This window comes from Catharus ustulatus, chromosome 31 (genome assembly GCF_009819885.2).
Source record: "Catharus ustulatus isolate bCatUst1 chromosome 31, bCatUst1.pri.v2, whole genome shotgun sequence".
NCBI lineage: Eukaryota > Metazoa > Chordata > Aves > Passeriformes > Turdidae > Catharus > Catharus ustulatus.
In genome coordinates, this window is record NC_046251.1 from 742,743 (window position 1) to 764,740 (window position 21,998).

General features: G+C 58.7%; 1 protein-coding gene across 1 annotated transcript; it reads right to left on the reverse strand.

The window, feature by feature from the left end:
• Nucleotides 1-3,130: 3,130 nt before the first annotated feature.
• ENDOU (endonuclease, poly(U) specific) lies at nucleotides 3,131-19,871 on the reverse strand. Its single transcript, XM_033083380.1, has 8 exons — nucleotides 19,635-19,871; nucleotides 13,624-13,758; nucleotides 11,611-11,782; nucleotides 11,334-11,533; nucleotides 9,716-9,829; nucleotides 8,164-8,270; nucleotides 5,586-5,728; nucleotides 3,131-3,245 (listed from the first exon to the last, which is right to left on the reverse strand). Exons 1-8 carry the CDS (start codon nucleotides 19,678-19,680, stop codon nucleotides 3,131-3,133), a joined length of 1,032 nt encoding a protein of 343 aa, XP_032939271.1. The 5' UTR covers nucleotides 19,681-19,871.
• Between the last annotated feature and the right edge of the window lie 2,127 nt (nucleotides 19,872-21,998).

A 21,998-nucleotide genomic window follows, 5' to 3' on the forward strand; every position in this document is an offset into this window, starting at 1 on the left:
GGGGGCGCATTCCGGGGGTCCCCTCGGGCTCTGCTGTCTCCTCCCCCCTCCCCTCCCCCGGCGGTTCTGCAGCACCTGGAGCCCCGAGCAGCCCCGAGCAGCCCCGAGCGGCCCCAGCTCGGGGGGATTCGGGGTTTGGGGGTCCCTGGGGAGGGCTCAGCTGGGCAGGGTGGGGAGGGGGAGGGCCCGGGGAGGGGCTCCAGGGGACAGAGCCCGAGGGGACAAAGCCTCGGGGGGCTGGGGAGGGGGAAATGGGGTGCGGGACAGGGGGGAGCAGCTGCAGGAACCCAAACCCAGCGCTGCTGCAGCCAGGGTTGTGTTTATTCCGCTCAGGATTCCAAAATTTATCCCGAAATCCATCCCAAAATCCTGCCCAAAATCCTGCCCAAAATCCCAAAATCCTTCTCTTCTTTCCATCCCAAAATCCATCCCAAAATCCATCCCAAAATCCATCCCAAAATCCCCAAATCCTTCTCTTCTTTCCATCCCAAAATCCATCCCAAAATCCCCAAATTCTTCCCTTCTTTCCATCCCAAAATCGTTCCTAAAATCGTTCCCGAAATCCTTACCAAAATCCTGCCCAAAATCCATCCCAAAATCCCCAAATTCTTCCCTTCTTTCCATCCCAAAATCGTTCCTAAAATCGTTCCCGAAATCCATCCCAAAATCCTGCCCAAAATCCACCCGAAAATCCATTCCAAAATCCCGAAATCCTTCCCTTCCATCCCAAAATCCTTCCCAAAAATCCTTCCTCTCCATCCCAAAATCCTGCCCAAAATCCTTCCCCTCCATCCCAAAATCCATCCGAAAATCCTGCCCAAAATCCTAAAATCCTTCCCTTCCTCCTATCCCAAAATCCTGCCCAAAATCCCAAAATCTTTCCCTCCTTTCCATCCCAAAATCGTTCCTAAAATCCCCAAATCCTTCCATCCCAAAATTCCCTTCCCATCGCTCTCCTGCCGAGCCCGGGCCTGTGACCCGCGTTGGGGTCTGGGGGTGTCCCCTGGATGTCACTGGGATGTCACTGGGGTGTCACTGAGGTGTCCCAGGATGTCACTGGGGTGTCCGGGGATGTCCTGCGGTGTCACTGGGGTGTCACTGGGGTCTGGGGGTGTCCCGGGGTCTGGGGGTGACAGTGGGGTGTCCCAGGATGTCACTGGGGTCTGGGGGTGTCCCCTGGATGTCACTGGGGTGTCCCTGGGGTGTCACTGGGGTGTCCCCGGGGTCTGGGGGTGTCCCCTGGTCCCCTCCTCGGGTCTGGGGGTGTCCCTGGATGTCACTGGGGGTGTCACTGGGGTGTCCCAGGATGTCACTGGGGTCTGGGGGTGTCCCCTGGTGCCCTCCTCGGGTCCGGGGGTGTGCCAGGATGTCACTGGGGTTTGGGGGTGTCACTGGATGTCCCTGGGTGTACCTGGGTGCCCATGGGGGTGTCACTGGGGTCTGAGGGTGTCCCTGGATGTCACTGGGGTGTCCCTGGATGTCACTGGGATGTCCCCGAGGCGTCACTGGGGTCTGGGGGTGTCCTGCGGTGTCCATGGGACGTCCCAGGGGTTTGGGGGTGTCCCAGGATGTCCCTGGGTGTCCCTGGGTGCCCATGGGGGTGCCACTGGGGTCTGGGGGTGTCAGTGGGGTGTCCCAGGATGTCACTGGGGTTTGGGGGCGTCACTGGGGTGTCCCTGGATGTCCCTGGGTGTCCCTGGGTGCCCATGGGGGTGTCACTGGGGTCTGGGTGTGTCCCTGGGGTCTGGGGGTGTCCCCGGGATGTCACTGGGGTGTCCCCGGGGTCTGGGGGTGTCCCCTGGTCCCCTCCTCGGGTCTGGGGTTGTCTCAAGATGTCACTGGGGTGTCCCTGGGGTGTCACTGGTGTCACTGGGGTTTGTGGGTGTCCCCTGGATGTCACTGGGGTCTGGGGGTGTCACTGAGGTGTCCCAGGATGTCACTGGGGTGTCCGGGGATGTCCTGCGGTGTCACTGGGGTGTCACTGGGGTCTGGGGGTGTCCCGGGGTCTGGGGGTGTCAGTGGGGTGTCCCTGGATGTCACTGGGGTCTGAGGGTGTCCCCTGGATGTCACTGGGGTGTCCCTGGGGTGTCACTGGGGTGTCCCCGGGGTCTGAGGGTGTCCCCTGGGTGTCCCTGGGGTATCTCTGGATGTCACTGGGGTCTGGGGGTGTCCCTGGGGTGTCACTGGTGTCACTGGGGTTTCTGGGTGTCCCTGGATGTCACTGGGGTTTCCGGGGATGTCCTGGGGTGTCCGTTGGGGTGTCCCCGGGGTCTGGGGGTGTCCCCTGGTCCCCTCCTCGGGTCTGGGGGTATCCCAAGATGTCACTGGGGGTGTCCGTGGGGTGTCCCAGGATGTCACTGGGGTCTGGGGGTGTCCCCGGGGTCTGGGGGTGTCCGTGGGGTGTCCCCGGGGTGTCACTGGGGTTTGTGGGTGTCCCAGGATGTCACTGGGGTCTGGGGGTTTCCCTGGGGTGTCACTGGTGTCACTGGGGTTTGTGGGTGTCCCCTGGATGTCACTGGGGTCTGGGGGTGTCACTGAGGTGTCCCAGGATGTCCTGGGGTGTCCCCGGGGTGTCACTGGGGTCTAGGGGGGTTCCAGGGGTCTGGGAGTGTCACTGGGGTGTCCCTGGATGTCACTGGGGTGTCCCGGGGTCTGGGGGTGTCCCTGGGGTCTGGGGGTGTCAGTGGGGTGTCCCAGGATGTCACTCGGGTCTGGGGGTGTCCCCTAGTCCCCTCCTCGGGTCTAGGGGTGTCCCTGGGTGTCCCTGGATGTCCCCGGGGTGTCCCAGGATTTCCATGGGGGTGTCCCCGGGGTGTCCCTGGGTGTCACTGGGATGTCCCCGGGGTGTCCCAGGATTTCCATGGGGGTGTCCCCGGGGTCTGGGGCTGTCCCCGGGGTCTGGGGGTGGTCCCTGGGTGTCACTGGGATGTCCCCGGGGTGTCCCTGGGTGTCACTGGGATGTCCCCGGGGTGTCCCCTCGCCCCCTCCCCGCAGAGTTCGGGCCCCATCCCGGGCTCGGACCCCCCCGAGCAGCGCGGGGGCCACCCCCGGGTGGTGCCACTCGCCCCGGGTCGGGCTCTGCTCGCCCCCCGCTGTCCCCACCCCCGAGGGGCGCCGCTGTCCCCTCCCCTCAGGGTGACATCACGTAGGCGGTGGCGATGAAGCTGCGGCCGCTGCTGGCCGTGCCTTTGCTCCAGGGGAACGTCTGGATGCTCAGGGGGTGTCCCCCCAGGCTCAGGTGGCACCTGTGGGGACAGCGCTGTCACCTCGGCCCCGCGGGGGGGCTCAGTGTCACCTCAGGGGGTCTCGGTGTCCCCTCAGCCACGACACCGAGCCCTCGTCCCCCAAATCCGTCTGTGGGGGATTTGCTGTCCCCAAACTGTCCCCGTTTCAGTCCCCATTTCCATCCCATTGATCCCGTTGGTCCCATTGATCCCAATCCCAGTCACAGTTCCCATCCCATAAATCCCATCCCATAAATCCCATCCCGTAAATCCCATCCCATAAATCCCATCCCATAAATCCCGTCCCATAAATCCCATCCCATAAATCCCATCCCATTTCCATTTCCATTTCCATTTCCGTTTCCATTCTATCCCATCCCATTGATCCCATTGACCCCATTGATCCCATTGATCCCAATCCCAGTCCTAATCCCCATCCCACCCCATCCCATCCCACAAGGATGGACAGATGGACACGGGGTCAGCAATAGGATGGACAGATGGACATGGAGTCAAGCAATGGGATGGACAGACGGACACGAGGTTGACACCAGGACAGACAGAGAGACACGGGGTCAGCAAGAGGGCGGATAGACGGACACAGGATCAGCAGTAGGACGGACAGACGGACATGGGGCTGTCAGTAGGACAGACAGACGGACACGGGGTCAGGACAAGGACAGACAGACGGACATAGGGTTAGCAATAGGATGGACAGATGGACACGGGGCTGAGCCAGGACGGACAGACAGACACAGGGTCAGGACAGGGATGGACAGACGGACACGAGGTTGACACCAGGACAGACAGAGAGACACGGGGTCAGCAGTAGGACGGACAGACGGACATGGGGTCAAGCCAGGACAGGCAGACGGACACGGGGTCAGCACAAGGAAGGACAGACAGACACAGGGTCAGCAATAGCACGGACAGACAGACAGGGGGTCAGGACAAGGACAGACAGACACAGGGCTGTCAATAGAATGGACAGATGGACATGGGGTTGAGCCAAGACGGACAGATGGACACAGGGTCAGCACAAGGAAGGACAGATGGACACGGAGCCGGCAATAGGATGGACAGACAGACACAGGGGCAGCAATAGAACGGACAGACAGACACGGAGCCAAGCCAGGATGGACAGATGGACACAGGGTCAGTAATAGGATGGACAGACAGACATGGGGGCAGCGATAGAATGGACAGACGGACATGGGGCCGGCAATAGGACAGACGGACACAGGGGCAGCAATAGAACGGACAGACAGACAGGGGGTCAGGACAAGGACAGACAGACACAGGGCTGTCAATAGAATGGACAGACGGACATGGAGCCAAGCCAGGACGGACAGACGGACACGGGGTCAGGACAAGGACAGACAGACAGACATGGGGTCGAGCCAGGACAGACAGATGGACACGGGGTCAAGCAATAGGACGGACAGACGGACATGGGGCTTCAGTAGAACAGACAGATGGACACAGAGCCAAGCCAGGACAGACAGACAGACACGGGGTCAGGACAAGGACGGACACGGGGTCAAGCAATAGGATGGACAGATGGACATGGGGCTGTCAGTAGGATGGACAGACAGACACGGGGTCAGGACAGGGATGGACAGACGGACACGGGGGCAGCAACAGGATGGACAGACAGACAGCCGGACAGACAGAAGGACAGCCAGCCAGCCAGACGGTCGGACAGCTGGACAGACGGACACGGGGCTGGCAATAGGATGGACAGATAGACATGGGGCCAGCAATAGGGCGGACAGCAGGACAGACAGACAGCCAGACAGACGGATGGACAGACAGACAGACAGACAGACAGTTGGACAGACAGACAGACAGACGGACGGACAGACAGACAGACAGCCGGACAGACAGACAGACAGCCAGACAGACAGCCAGACAGATAGACAGATAGACAGACAGACAAAACAGACAGACAGACAGACAGACAGAAGGACAGACAGACAGACAGCTGGACAGACAGACAGACAGTTGGACAGACAGACAGACAGACGGACAGAAGGACAGACAGACAGACAGACGGACAGACGGACAGACAGACGGACAGACGGACAGACAGACAGACAGAAGGACAGACAGACAGACAGCTGGACAGACAGACAGACAGTTGGACAGACAGACAGACAGACGGACAGACGGACAGACAGACAGACAGAAGGACAGACAGACAGACAGACGGACAGACGGACAGACAGACAGACAGAAGGACAGACAGACAGACGGACAGGCGGACAGATAGACAAAACAGACAGACGGACAGCTGGACAGACAGACAGATAGAAGGACAGACGGACGGACAGACAGCCGGACAGACAGCCGGACACTCACGCTCGGCCGGGCCGCGCCAGGAAGCAGAGCGAGTAGAGGCCGAGCTCGAACTCGGGGCTGGAGCCGATGAAGGCCGAGCCGAGCTCCTTGTGGAACCCGTCCCAGCTGAAACGGAGCCCCAAAACATCCGGGAACGAGTCCCACTGCGGGGGGACACGGAGGGGATTGGGGTCAGGGGAATGGGGACAGGATGGGGTTTGGGATCAGGGGGAACAGGGACAGGATGGGGATTTGGGGTGGGAATGGACACACGGAATGGATTTGGGATGGGAATGGGGACAGAGTGGGGATTTGGGGTCAGTGGGGTTGGGAATGGGGACACAGAATGGATTTGGGGTCAGGGAGCTGGGAATGGGGACAGAGATGGGTTTGGGATGGGAATGGGGACACAGAATGGATTTGGGGTCAGGGGAATGGAGATAGAGGGGGATTTGGGGTGGGAATGGACACACGGAATGGATTTGGGGTCAGGGGGCAGGAAAGGGGACACAGAATGGATTTGGGGTCAGGGGGACAGGGAGGGGTTTGGGGTCAGCTGGGTGGGAATGGGGACAGGGAGGGGATTTGGGGACAGGGGGTGGCAATGGGGACACAGAATGGATTTGGGGTCAGGCGGATGGGAATGGGGAGAGAGCGGGGTTTGGGGTCAGTGTGGCAGGGAGGGGTTTGGGGTCAGTGTGACACAAATGGATTTGGGGTCAGCGGATGGGAACGGGGACAGGGAGGGGTTTGGGGTCAGGGGGACACAGAGGGGTTTGGGGTCAGGGGAAAGGGGACACAGAATGGATTTGGGGTCAGCAGGGTGGGAATGGGGACAGAGCGGGGTTTGGGGTCAGGGGGTGAGGACACAGAATGGATTTGGGGTCAGGGGAACGGGGACACGGGGGGCTTTGGGGTCAGGGGGACACAGAGGGGTTTGGGGTCAGAGAGGGGATTGGGATCAGAGGGACACAGAGAATGGGGACAGGGTGGGGTTTGGGGTCAGGGGGACAGAGGGTTTTGGGGACAGGGGGACACAGAGGAGTTTGGGGTGGGAATGGGGACAGGGAGGGGTTTGGGGTCAGGGGGACAGGGAGAGGTTTGGGGTCAGGGGAACAGGACACAGAATGGATTTGGGGTCAGGGGGGTGGGAATGGGGACACGGATGGATTTGGGGTGGGAATGGGGACAGAGCGGGGATTTGGGGTCAGTGAGAATGGGAATGGGGACACAGAATGGATTTGGGGTCAGGGGAATGGGGACAGAGATGGGTTTGGGGTCAGTGGGAATGGGGACAAGATGGGAATTTGGGGTGGGAATGGACCCAAAGAATGGATTTGGGGTCAGCAGGGTGGGAACAGGGACAGGGAGGGGTTTGGGGTCAGTGGGTGGGAATGAGGACAGGATGGGGATTTGGGGTCAGGGAGGGGTTTGGGGTCAGTGGGGATGGGGACACAGAATGGATTTGGGGTCGGGGAGCTGGGAATGGGGACAGGGATGGGTTTGGGATGGGAATGGGGACACAGAATGGATTTGGGGTCAGGGGAATGGAGACAGAGGGGAATTTGGGGTGGGAATGGACACACGGAATGGATTTGGGGTCAGGGGGCAGGAAAGGGGACACAGAATGGATTTGGGGTCGGGGGAATGGGGACATTGAGGGGTTTGGGATCAGGGGGAATGGACACCCAGAATGGATTTGGGATGGGAATGGGGACACAGAGGGGTTTGGGGTCAGAGGGACACAGAGGGGTTTGGGGTCAGGGGGTGAGGACACAGAATGGATTTGGGGTCAGTGTGACAGGGTGGGGTTTGGGGTCAGTGGGGATGGGAATGGGGAGAGAGCGGGGTTTGGGGTCAGTGTGGCAGGGAGGGGTTTGGGGTCAGGGGGACACAGAGGGGTTTGGGGTCAGGGGAAAGGGGACACAGAATGGATTTGGGGGGGCTTTGGGGTTAGGGGGACACAGAGGGATTTGGGGTCAGGGGGATGGGGACAAGGAGGGGTTTGGGGTGGGAATGGGGACAGGAAGGGATTTCTGGTCGGGGGGTGGCAATGGGGACACAGAATGGATTTGGGGTCGGGGGAATGGGAGGGGTTTGGGGTCAGTGGGGATGGGGACAGGGAGGGATTGGGGTGGGAATGGACACACGGAATGGATTTGGGGTCAGCAGGGTGGGAATAGGGACAGGATGGGGATTTGGGGTCAGGGAGGGGTTTGGGGTCAGGGGGTGGGAATGGACACCCAGAATGGATTTGGGGTCAGGGGGTGGGAACAGGGATAGGGAGGGGTTTGGTGTGGGAATGGCGACAGGGAGGGATTTCGGGTCAGGAGGATGGGAATAGACACCCTGAATGGATTTGGGGTCAATGGAGTGTCCCTGGGATGTTCATGGGGTGTTTATGGATGTCCCTGGGTGTTTATGGGGTGTCCCTGCTATGGGGTGTTTATGGGGTGTCAATGCTGTGTCTATGGGGTGTTTATAGGGTTCCCATGGGGTGTTTCTGGGATGTTTTTGGGATGTTTTTGGGGTTCCCCGGGGTGTTTATGGGATGTCTTTGGGATGTTTTGGGGTTCCCCGGGTCCCCCCCGGCTCTCACGGGCCCGTCGAAGCTGTGGCTCAGGTAGTTCAGGAGCTGCTGCTTCTCCAGCAGGTAAAACCGGATCCAGTTGTGAAACCCCGACACCTTCCCCTTCTTCACCTCACCTGGAACGCACACGGGGTGGGGGGGGGTACCTGAGAACACCTGGAGACACCTGGGGGTACCTGAGCACACCTGGGGGGGTTATACCTGAGCACACCTGGGGCTGTACCTGAACACATCTGGGTTTTACCTGGGGGTATCTGAGCACACCTGGGGTTAACTGAGCACACCTGGGAGTACCTGTGCACACCTGAGCACACCTGGGGGTACCTGAGCACACCTGGGGGGGTTATCTGAGCACACCTGGGGTTACCTGAGCACACCTGGGGGGTTTCACCTGAGCGCACCTGAGCACACCTGAGGACACACCTGTGGTTACCTGAGCACACCTGAGCACACCTGGAGTTACCTGAGCACATCTGGGGACACACCTGGGGCTGTACCTGAGAACACCTGGGGGTACCTGAGCACACCTGAGCACACCTGGGGACACATCTGGGGTTACCTGAGCACACCTGGGGACACACCTGAGCACACCTGGGGTTACCTGGGGACACACCTGAGCACACCTGGCGTTACCTGAGCACACCTGGGGTTACCTGAGCATAGCTGGGGTTACCTGAGCACACCTGGGAACACACCTGAGCACACCTGAGCACACCTGAGCACACCTGGGGGATACCTGAGCATAGCTGGGGTTACCTGAGCACACCTGGGAACACACCTGAGGGTACCTAAGCACACCTGGGGGTACCTGAGCACACCTGAGCACACCTGAGCACACTTGAGGACACACCTGGGGACACATCTGAGCACACCTGGGCACACCTGGGGTTACCTGAGCGCACCTGAGGGGATTACCTGAGCACAGCTGGGGCTGTACCTGAGCACACCTGGCATTACCTGAGCACACCTGGGGTTACCTGCACACACCTGTGGCTGTACCTGAGTACACCTGGGGCTGTACCTGCACACACCTGGCGTTACCTGAGCACACCTGGGGGTATCTGAGCACACCTGAGCACACCTGGGGCTGTACCTGAGCACACCTGGGGGTACCTGAGCACACCTGAGCACACTTGAGGACACACCTGGAGTTACCTGAGCACATCTGGGGTTACCTGGGGACACATCTGAGCACACCTGAGCACACCTGGGGTTACCTGGGGACACATCTGAGCACACCTGAGCACACCTGGGGTTACCTGAGCACACCTGAGGGGATTACCTGAGCACAGCTGGGGCTGTACCTGAGCACACCTGAGCACACCTGAGCACACCTGGCATTACCTGAGCACACCTGAGCACACCTGAGGACACACCTGAGCACACCTGGGGCTGTACCTGAGCACACCTGGGGACACACTTGAGCACACCTGGGGTTACCTGAGCACACCTGGGGTTACCTGAGCACACCTGAGCACACCTGGGGTTACCTGAGCACCCCTGTGGCTGTACCTGAGCACACCTGAGCACACCTGAGCGTACCTGAGCAGCCCTGGGTTACCTGAGAAGACGTGCTCGAAGCCGCTGGAGTCGCGCTCGCCGTCCCCTCGCGAGTAGAGCCCGAACCACATTTCCCTGAGGAGCTCCAGGAATTCCTGCTCGGAGCTGCAGCGATCTGGGGAGAGCCGGGCTGGGCTCAGCTCCCGGCAGCGGGAATTGTCCCGGCTGGGGCCAGGGAGGGGAACCCAGCCGGGATAATCCCTGATCCCAATGATCCCAGATCCCAGATCCCAGATTCCAGATCATCCCTGATCCCAATGATCCCAGATCATCCCTGATCCCAAATAATTCCCATCCCTGATCCCAGATCCCTGATCATCCCAGATCACAGATAATCCCTGATCCCAGATCACAGATAATCCCTGATCCCAGATCCCAGATCATCCCTGATCCCAGATTCCAGATCATCCCAGATCCCAAATAACCCCAGATCCCAGATCATCCCTGATCCCAGATCATCCCAGATCATCCCTGATCCCAGATCACCCCTGATCCCAGATAATTCCTGATCCCAGATCATTCGTGATCCCAAATCCCAGATCATCCCAGGTCCCAGATCACCCCTGATCCCAGATCATCCCTGATCCCAGATCATCCCAGATCATCCCTGATCCCAAATCCCAGATCAGTCCCATCCCTGATCTCAAATAATTCCCATCCCAGATCATTTCTATCTCAGATAACATTCCCATCCCTGACCCCAGGTCATCCCTGTCCCTGATCCCAGATAATTTCCATCCCAGATCCCAGATCATTCCCATCCCAAATCCCTGATCATTCCCATCCTAGATCCCTGATCATTTCCATCCCAGATAATTTCATTCCCATCCCAGATCCCAGACCATTCCCATCCCAGATCCCAGACCATTCCCATCCCACATCCCAGATCCCAGACCATTCCCATCCCAAATAATTTCCATCCCAGACCATCCCCAGATCCCAGACCATTCCCATCCCAAATAATTTCCATCCCAGACCATTCCCATCCCAGACCTCAGCTCATTCCCATACCAAACCATTCCCATCCCAGATTCCTGATCCCTGATCATTTCCATCCCAGATAATTTCCATCCCTGATCATTCCCATCCCAGATCCCAGATCCCTGATCATTTCCATCCCAGATAATTCCATCCCCAGATCCCAGACCTCAGCTCATCCCCATCCCAGACCGTTCCCATCCCAAAATCCCAGACCTCAGATCATTACCATCCCAGATCCCTGATCATTCCCATCCCAAATCATTTCCATCCCAGACCATCCCCATCCCAGATCCCTGATCATTTCCATCCCAGACCATTCCCATAGCAGATCCCAAACCATTCCCATCCCAGATAATTTCTATCCCAGATAATTTCATTCCCATTCCAGATCTCAGCTCATCCCCATCCCATCCCAACCATTCCCATCCCAGGTAATTCCCGTCCCTGATCCCTGATCATTCCCATTCCCATCCCAGGTAATTCCCATCCCAAACCTTTCCATCCCAACCCATTCCCATCCCAAACAATTCCCATCCCAGATCCCTGATCCCTGATCATTCCCATTCCCATCCCAGCTCATTCCCACCCTCCCATGACTTCCCCTTTGCGATTCCCGCCCTGCCCAGCCCCAAACTCACTTTTCCCCTTCAGGAACACAAAAAGTTTCTTCATCAGCTGCGTTTTCATCACCTCCTGGAGGAAATCCTCCTGCTCCCGCAGCTCCTCGGCCGTCACCTCCTCCTCGGTGCCCGTGGCCCTCTGGTAATTATCCAGCAGCTTAATGAAGCTGGCGTAGGTGGGTTTGGAGAAGAGCTCCTCGTTCACGAATTTGAAAAGCCTGGGGGAGAGCGGGGCTGAGAAATCCCAGCTCCCAGCCCGGCTCAGGGGTGTTGTCACCGCGCTGGTGGCACTCACGGCTGCGGGGACAGGTCCCGTTTGTCGCCGGTGTCGCCGGGCTCCGCGCGGTGCTGCGGGTTGAGCGCGATGTCGCCGGGCCGGGCTTTGTTGAGATCGAGCTGGTAAAGCTGCTCCGAGAGCTGCAGCAGCTCCGGCTCCGAGATGGAATCGCGGCTGCGGGAGAATCCGGCTGTGGGGACAGCAGGGGACAGATCTGGGGACAGCTCTGGGGACAGCTCTGGGGACAGCTCTGGGGGCTGTGGGGACAGGGAATGGGGACATGGAGACAGGGGATGGGGACAGGGAGGGGAGCTGTGGGGACATGGAGGGAATGGGGACAAGCAGGGGATGGGGACAGGGAGGGGATGGGGACAGGGAGGGCACAGATCTGGGGGCTATAGGGACAAGAGGGGACATGGAGACAGGGGATGGGGACATGGAGAGGGACAGGGGATGGGGACAGCTCTGGGGCTGTGGGGACAGAAGGGGACATGGAGACAGGGGATGGGGACAGGGAGGGGACAGGGGATGGGGAGAGGGAGGGGGACGGCTCTGGGGGCTGTGGGGACAGGAGGGGACATGGAGACAGGGGATGGGGACAGGGAGAGGGGACAGACAGGGGATGAGGACAGGGAGGGGAGGGGGACAGGGAGGGGGACAGGAGGGGACTTGGAGGAGATGGGGACAGGGAGGGGACAGGAAGTGGGACAGCTCTGGGGGCTGTGGGGACATGCAGGGGATGGGGACAGGAAGGGGAGGGGGACAGCGAGGGGACATGGAGACAGGGGAGGTGGACATGGAGGGGACAGGAAGGGGGACAGTTCTGGGGGCTGTGGGGACAGGGAGGGGATGGGGACAGGGATGGGGACAGCTCTGGGGGTCGTGGGGAAGTGAGGGGGGGTCCAGGATCCATGGGAAAGTGAGAGGGATCCAATGGGATCCGCGGAAAAAGAGGACACCCCAAAAACAGAGGGGACACCCCAAAGACAGAGGGGACACCCCGAGGACAGGGGGACACCCCGAGGGACCCGGGGCTGGCTCTGTCCCCCCGCACTCACCGCGGGCTCCAGCTCCGTCCTCGGGCCCGGCCCCACCTGGGAACGAGACGAAAAAGAGCTCAGGGGGTGGGGACACCTTGGGGACACCTTGGGGACACCTGGGGAAACCTCAGGGGCATCCTGGGAACACCTGGGGACACCTGGGGACACCTTGGGGACACATGGGGACACCTGGCACCCCTCGGGGCTGGGTAGGGACACCTGGGGACACCCTAGGGACACCTTGGGGACTCAGGATAAACCCCTGGCACCCTCAGGGTCGTGGGGACACCTTGGGGACACCTCGGGGACACCTCGGGGACACCTTGGGGATCCCTGGCACCCTTCGGCGGTGGGTAGGGACACCTTGGGGACATTTGAGGACACCTGGGGACATTTGGGGACACCTTGGAGGCCCTGCAGGGACTCAGGATAAATCCCTGGCACCCTCAGGGAGGTGGGGACACCCTGAGGACACCTTGGGGACACCTCGGGGACACCTTGGGGACCCCTGGCACCCCTCAGGATGGGTGGGAATACCTGAGGACACCTTGGGGACACCATGGGGACACCATGAGGACACCTTGGGGACCCCTGGCACCCCTCATGGGGGCGTGGGGACACCTGGGGACACCTTGGGGACACCCTGGGGACATTCTGGGGACACCCTGGGGACACCTTGGGGACCCTTGGCATCTCTGGGGATGGGTGGAGACACCTTGGGGACATTTGGGGACACCTTGGGGACCCCTGGCACTCCTTGGCATGGGTGGGAACATCCTGGGGACACCTTGGGGACATTTGGGGACACCCTGGGGACCCCTGGCATCCCTCGGAATGGGTGGGGACACCTCGGGGACATTTGGGAACACCCTGGGGACCCCTGGCACCCCTCGGAATGGGTGGGGACACCTTGGGGACACCTGAGGACATTTGGGGACACCCTGGGGACATTTGGGGACACCCTGGGGACACTTGGGGACCCCGCACTCACCATCCCCGCAGTGCCTGTCGAAGTCCTCGCAGCAGTTGCGCTCGGTGTCACACTCAGGGTGACAATGACACTCGTCCCCCGCGCTGAAGGGCTCCCCGCAGCGGCCCTGGCACGAGCCCGGCGCCGTGTACAGATCTTGGGGACACAGAACAGGGGAGGTGACACTGGGGGGGGGCAGTGATGTCACCTGGAGTGTCCTCAACACCGCCCAGGTGTGTCCTGCAGGTCTGGGGCCACCCGGGGTCTTTGTCACCAGGGCAGGGTGACACCAGGACATGGTGACATCGGAGCTGGGTGACACCGGGACAAGGTGACACTGGGACAGGGTGACAGCAGGACAGGGTGACAGCAGAGAAGGGTGACACCAGGGAAGGGTGACACTGGGACAGGGTGACACCAGGGGCAGCTCAGAGGTGTCCTCCTGCCAATCCCGGGATTTTTGTCACCAGGACAGGGTGACACCAGGGCTGGGTGACACTGGGACAGGGTGACACCAGGGACAGGGTGACACTGGGACAGGGTGACACCGGGGCTGGGTGACACTGGGACAGGGTGACAGCAGGGACAGCTCTGGAGTGTCCCCCTGCCAATCCCAGGATTTTTGTCACCAGGACAGGGTGACATCGGGGCTGGGTGACACCACGGACAGCTCAGGGGTGTCCCCCTGCCAATCCCGGGATTTTTGTCACCAGGGCAGGGTGACACCAGGACAGGGTGACACTGGGGAGACTCTCAGAGGGACAGGGACAATCAGGGACAGGGACAGAGAGGGACAGGGGACACTCAGAGGGACAGGGACACTCTCAGAGTCCCAGCAGGTTTGGTGGCCCTGTCCCAATGTTGGTGGCCCTGTCCTGGGGTTGGTGGCCCCGTCCCAATGTTGGTGGCCCTCTCCCAATATTGGTGGCCCTGTCCCAGCATTGGTGGCCCTGTCCCAGGTTTGGTGGCCCTGTCCCAAGTTTGGTGGCCCTGTCCCAATGTTGGTGGCCCTGTCCCAGTGTTGGTGGCCCTGTCCCGGGTTTGGTGGCCCTGTCCCAATGTTGGTGGCCCTGTCCCAACGTTGGTGGCCCTGTCCCAGCATTGGTGGCCCTGTCCCAGCATTGGTGGCCCTGTCCCGGGTTTGGTGGCCCTGTCCCAGGGTTGGTGGCCCTGTCCCAGCATTGGTGGCCCTGTCCCAATGTTGATGGCCCTGTCCCAGTGTTGGTGACCCTGTCCCAATGTTGGTGGCCCTGTCCCAGGGTTGGTGGCCCTGTCCCAGCGTTGGTGGCCCTGTCCCAATGTTGGTGGCCCTGTCCCAGGTTTGGTGGCCCTGTCCCAGCATTGGTGGCCCTGTCCCAGAGTTGGTGGCCCTGTCCCTGGGTTGGTGGCCCTGTCCCAGCATTGGTGGCCCTGTCCCAGCATTGGTGGCCCTGTCCTGGGGTTGGTGGCCCTGTCCCAGCATTGGTGACCCTGTCCCAGCATTGGTGACCCTGTCCCAGGTTTGGTGGCCCTGTCCCAATGTTGGTGGCCCTGTCCCACAGTTGGTGGCCCTGTCCCTGCGTTGGTGGCCCTGTCCCACGGTTGGTGGCCTTGTCCCAGGTTTGGTGGCCCTGTCCCTGGGTTGGTGGCCCTGTCCCACTGTTGGTGGCCCTGTCCCAGGTTTGGTGGCCCTGTCCCAGCGTTGGTGGCCTTGTCCCACGGTTGGTGGCCCTGTCCCAATGTTGGTGGCCCTGTCCCTGGGTTGTTGGCCCTGTCCCTGGGTTGTTGGCCCTGTCCCAGGTTTGGTGGCCCTGTCCCAATGTTGGTGGCCCTGTCCCAATGTTGGTGGCCCTGTCCCAGGTTTGGTGGCCCTGTCCCAGGTTTGGTGGCCCTGTCCCACGGTTGGTGGCCCTGTCCCAGCGTTGGTGGTCCTGTCCCAGTGTTGGTGGCCCTGTCCCAGCATTGGTGGCCCTGTCCCAGGTTTGGTGGCCCTGTCCCAGCATTGGTGGCCCTGTCCCAGCATTGGTGGCCCTGTCCCAATGTTGGTGGCCCTGTCCCAGCATTGGTGGCCCTGTCCCAGGTTTGGTGGCCCTGTCCCAGGGTTGGTGGCCCTGTCCCAGCATTGGTGGCCCTGTCCCAATGTTGGTGGCCCTGTCCCAGCATTGGTGGCCCTGTCCCAGGTTTGGTGGCCCTGTCCCAGCATTGGTGGCCCTGTCCCAGGTTTGGTGGCCCTGTCCCACAGTTGGTGGCCCTGTCCCAGGTTTGGTGGCCCTGTCCCAGTGTTGGTGGCCCTGTCCCAGGTTTGGTGGCCCTGTCCCTGGTTTGGTGGCCCTGTCCCGGGGTTGGTGGCCCTGTCCCAGTGTTGGTGGCCCTGTCCCAGGTTTGGTGGCCCTGTCCCAGGGTTGGTGGCCCTGTCCCAATGTTGGTGGCCCTGTCCCTGGTTTGGTGGCCCTGTCCCAGGTTTGGTGGCCCTGTCCCAGGTTGGTGGCCCTGTCCCAGCATTGGTGGCCCTGTCCCAGCATTGGTGGCCCTGTCCCAATGTTGGTGGCCCTGTCCCTGGGTTGGTGGCCCTGTCCCACGGTTGGTGGCCCTGTCCCAATATTGGTGGCCCTGTCCCAGTGTTGGTGGCCCTGTCCCAGCATTGGTGGCCCTGTCCCAGGTTTGGTGGCCCTGTCCCAGGTTTGGTGGCCCTGTCCCAGCATTGGTGGCCCTGTCCCAATGTTGGTGGCCCTGTCCCGGGGTTGGTGGCCCTGTCCCAGGTTTGGTGGCCCTCTCCCAATATTGGTGACCCTGTCCCTGGTTTGGTGGCCCTGTCCCAATGTTGGTGGCCCTGTCCCAGGTTTGGTGGCCCTGTCCCAGGTTTGGTGGCCCTGTCCCAATGTTGGTGGCCCTGTCCCTGCGTTGGTGGCCCTGTCCCAATGTTGGTGGCCCTGTCCCACGGTTGGTGGCCCTGTCCCGGTGTTGGTGGCCCTGTCCCAGGTTTGGTGGCCCTTTCCCAGGTTTGGTGGCCCTCCCTCTCCCCGCGGCTCAGGGCGTTTCTCCCCCTGTCGCAATCTCCGCCATCTGAGGCACCGCGGGCTCGCCCAGCCCGGGCTGTGGCCACCGAAACCTGGCCCGGGGCAACTCCTGGTGTGGCACTTCCTGTCCCGGGTGTGGCCCTGACAGAAACAGCCAGGAGGTGACAGGGACATCCAGGATAAATCACCCCCATCCCGGGATAAATCACGGCTCATCCCGGGATAAATCACCCCTATCTCAAGATAAATCACGCCTATCCCAGGATAAATCACGGCTCATCCCAGGATAAATCACAGCTCATCCTGGGATAAATCACCCCTATCCCGGGATAAATCATTCCTATGCTGGGATAAATCACTCCTATCCCGGGATAAATCACGCCTATCCTGGGATAAATCACGCCTATCCTGGGATAAATCACAGCTCATCCCGGGATAAAACACAGCTCATCCCAGGATAAATCACGGTTCATCCCGGGATAAATCACACTAAATCCACCATAAATCGACCCTAAATCCACCCTAAACAGGCCCTACATCATCCCTAAATCCCTAAATCCACCCTAAATCGATGCTAAATTGAGCCTAAATCTCTAAACCGAGCCTAAACCCACCCTAAATGGAGCCTAAATCGACCCCAAATCACGGCAGGACCCTCAGCAGCCCCTGATGGGGAGAATTTTTATTTTTTTGGGGGGGAGAATTTTGGGGCTGCGGGGAGAGCTGGAAATGCCACAAGGACAGAAGGACAGGACAGGAGGACACAAGGACACAAGGACACACGGACAGAAGGACAGAAGGACAGAAGGACAGAAGGACAGAAGGACAGGAGGACAGAAGGACACAAGGACAGGACAGAAGGACATTAGGACAGGACAGAAGGACACAAGGACAGGACAGAAGGACAGAAAGACACAAGGACAGAAGGACAGAAGGACAAAAGGACACACGGACAGAAGGACAGGAGGACAAAGGACAGAAGGACACAAGGACACAAGGACACAAGGACAGAAGGACGCAAGGACAGGAGGACACAAGGACATGAGGACAGAAGGACAGAAGGACACAAGGACAGGACACAAGGACAGGACAGGAGGACACACGGACACACAGACACACAGACACACGGACACAAGGACAGAAGGACAAAGGACACAAGGACACAAGGACAGGAGGACAAAAGGACAGAAGGACAGAAGGACAGAAGGACAGAAGGACAAAAGGACACACGGACACACGGACACACGGACAGAAGGACACAAGGACACAAGGACAGGAGGACAGGAAGACAGAAGGACAGACCAGAAGGACACACGGACACAAGGACACACGGACACACGGACAGGGCCCATCCCCACTCCGCCCCTGCTCCCACCAGAGCAGATTTTTATTTTTTATCACCCCAACATTTCTCACTCCCAGGACCCCAATCCCTGCCTCCACTCCCAAACCCCTTTCCATTCCATAAACGAATTTTTTTGGGAATTTTCCCCTTCCCAGCTCCACCCTGAGGAGGTGTCAGAGCTCTCCCAGTGCTCCCAGTTTGGTTTTTTGGGCACTGGGATGACTCCAGGAAAACACCAAACCCATCCTGCATCATCCCAGGGACAAAATAAATCCTGAATCATCAACTCCTGAATCCTCAGCTCCTCAATCCTCAACTCCCGCTCCCAAACCCCGTGGGATCATCAGGAAAAAAATTCCAGGAGCACAAAAACGTCCCAGGGTCACCAAACTGGTCTGGCAGGTGGCCACGAATTTCCCAGCTTGGATTTTTTTTTCATTTCTGGAACAACTCAGGGTTCACAAAAAAGGAATTTTTTCTTTTTGGGATAAATTTTTGCTGGTGGATTCGGAGTTGTTTCGGTTTGCAAAACTCGTCTTTCATCGCCAGAGGATTCATCCCGAGCTGGGCCATCAGATAAAAGCTCCTGGCAAGCTCAGGGGTGATGAAATCCTCACCACTGGAGCACAGGTCACGGTTTGTGCAAGAGCAAATCCCCGTGGGACGGCGGCAAACAACAAAAAAAATCCCAAATTTCTCCTTCAAAGCGCAGCTCCTCTTACTGGGCTACCCCCGAGGGGTGGGGAAGGCTGGTTGAAAAATCCCAATTTTTCCAAATTTTTTTTCCTAGTTTTTTTTAAATTTTTTTTTTAATTTTTTATTTTCTTTTTAATGTGGAAAAATGGAGGAGGATTCCTGGCTCTTTGTGGCCCCAGTGGCCACAGGAAGTTGGGACTGGGGGTGGAAAATCCCAATTTTTCCGATTTTTTTTTTCCTAATTTTTTTTTAATTTTTTTTTTTATGTGGCTAAATGGAGGAGGATTCCTCACGTTTTGTGGTCCCAGAAGGTTCGGGATTGGGGCTGGAAAATCCCAATTTTTTTTTTTTTTTAGTGTGGATAAATGGAGGAGGAGGATTCCTGGTGCTTTGTGGCCACAGTGGCCACAGGAGGTTCAGGATGGGGGTTGAAAAATCTCAATTTTTCCTTTTTTTTTCCTAATTTTTTTTTTTATTTCTTATTTTTTTATTTTTTTAAAAATGTGGATAAATGGAGGAGGATTCCTGGTACTTTGTGGTCCCAGAAAGTTTGGGATTGATGTTGGAAAATCCAAATTTTTCCTTTTTTTTTTAATGTGGATAAATGCAGGAGGATTCCTGGTGCTTTGTGGTCCCAGAAGGTTCGGGGCTGGGGTTGGAAAATCCCAATTTTCCCCAATTTTTTTTCCTAAATATTTTTAATTTTTAATTTTTAGTTTTTTTTTTTTTTTATTTTTTTTTTTAACGTGGATAAATAGAGGAGGATTCCTCACGCTTTGTGGTCCCAGAAAGTTTGGGATTGGGGTTGGAAAATCCCAATTTTTTTTTTTTAACATGGATAAAAGGAGGAGGAGCATTCCTCCCTTTGTAGAACCAAAGAAAAAAAACCAAGAACCCGCCGGAAATTCGGAAATTTCATCAACCCACCCACGAAAAAACCCCCCAATCACCATCCCAGTATAACCCAGTACAACCCAGTATAACCCAGTACTCACGGCCGGCCGCGATTCCAGCCCCGAGCAGGAGGATCCAGAGCTCCATGATCCCTCAAAAAAGATGATTTGGGAACCTCGGGAACTCGCCCCGGTTATTTGTGGGGAGGGGAGGGAGGGGCGAGGGCTCCGCACGCACCCAAAAAAAAAAATCTTCCCCAAAAGTCATTAATTAACAGCGTGGGTAATTACAGCGCTGTGGGAGGAGGGCTGGAAAATCCAGAATTCCGGGTTTGCTCCAGAACTGCGGCTCTGACCCCCCAGGGGGAGGGGGAGGGGTCCTGGGGGGGGTTTGGGGGGTCCTGCGAGGGAATTTTGGGGGTCCCGGGGGGGTTTGAGTGTCCTGGGGGGAATTTTTGGGGGTCCTGGGGGCGGTTTGAGGGGTCCTGGGGGGGGTTTTGGGGGTCCCGGGGGGAATTTTGGGGGGTCCTGGAGGGGGTTTTAGGGGTCCCAGGGGAGGTTTTGGGGGTCCCAGGGGGAATTTTGGGGGGTCCTGGGAGGGGTTTTGAGGGTCGTGGGGGGATTTTTGGGAGTCCTGGGGGGATTTTGGGGGGTCCTGGGGGGAATTTTGGGGAACCCGGGGGGGATTTTGGGGGTCCTGAGGGGAATTTTGAGGGTCCCAGGGGGGATTTTGAGGGTCCCGGGAGGAATTTTGGAGGTCCCGGGGGGGATTTTGGGGGTCCTGGGGGGATTTTGGGGGTCCCAGGGGGGGTTTGAAGATCCTGGGGGGAATTTTGGGGGGTCCTGGGAGGGGTTTTGGGGGTCCCAGAGGGGATTTTGGGGGTCCTGAGGGGAATTTTGAGGGTCCCAGGGGGAGTTTTGGGGGTCCCGGGGGGAATTTTGGGGGTCCTGGGGGGGATTTTGGGGATCGCGGGGGGGATTTTGAGGGTCCTGGGGGGAATTTTTGGAGGTCCCGGGAGGGGTTTTGGGGGTCCTGGGGGAAATTTTGGGGGTCTCGGGGGGATTTTGGAGGTCCCAGGGGGAATTTTGGGGGTCCCAGGGGGCGTTTGGGGGGTCCCGGGAGGGGTTTGAAGGTCCTGGGGGGGGATTTTGGGGGTCTCGGGAGGGGTTTGGGGGGTCCCCGGGGGGGGATTTGGGGATCCCGAGGGAATTTTGGGGATCCCGGGGGGGATTTTGGGGGTCCCGGGGGGGATTTTGGGGGTCCCAGGGGGGATTTGGGGGTCCCGGGGGATTTTGGGGGTCCTGGGGAGGAATTTTGAAGGTCCTGGGGAGGAATTTTGGGGGTCCTGGGGGGAGTTTTGGGGATCCCGAGGGAATTTTGGGGATCCCGGGGGGGATTTTGGGGGTCCCGGGGGGGATTTTGGGGGTCCCAGGGGGGATTTGGGGATCCCGAGGGAATTTTGGGGATCCCGGGGGGGATTTTGGGGGTCCTGGGGGGATTTTTGGTGTCCCGGGGGGGATTTGGGGGGTCCTGGGAGGGGTTTGAGGGGTCTTAGAGGGGATTTTGGGGGTCCAGGTGGGATTTTGGGGGTCCCGGGGGGGAATTTTGGGGGTCCCGGGGGGGATTTTGAGGGATCCCGGGGGGAATTTTGGGAGTCCTGGGGGAATTTTGGGGTCCCTGGAGGGATTTTGGGAATCCCAGGGTGGTTTTGGGGGTCCCACTGGAGCTGAAATGGGGGCGGTGGGCACAGGAAATGTCCCTTACTGGGATTTGTGACTGGTGCGAACTGGGAGCAGAATTAATTTCGGGTTTGGGGTCTCCCAAATCATCTCTGGAAGTTGTGAACCCCAAAATCGCCGCCACAATCCCGATGTGAGGGAATTTTTTGGGGTTTTTTTTTTGGGATTATCCCATCCCAAAACTGCTCCAGCGATCCTGGGGGGGCTCAGCCCAGCTTGGGGAGGGGTCGCAGCCCCTTCCCCCGATGGAAAATATTCTGGGAATTTTCAGGGAAATCCTAAAAGCACCAGGAGAGACCCCCACGATCTCACCCCCACAAATCCACATCCCAAATTTTGCCCAAATTCTTCAGGATTTGCTGCAGGCCCCTCCCCACCCTTCCCCCGATGGAAAATATTCTGGGAATTTTTAGGGAAATCCTAAAAGCACCAGGAGAGACCCCCACGATCTCACCCCCACCAATCCACATCCCAAATTTTGCCCAAATTCTTCAGGATTTCCCCCGATGGAAAATATTCTGGGATCTGTCAGGGGAATTTTTAAAAATTTTTTAAAAGCACCAGGAGAGACCCCCACGATTTCACCCCCGCTGTGTTTTCCCACCAATCCACATCCCAAATTTTGCCCAAATCCCTCAGGATTTCCTGCAGACCCCTCCCCACCCTTCCCCCGATGGAAAATATTCTGGGAATTTTTAGGGAAATCCTAAAAGCACCAAGGAGAGA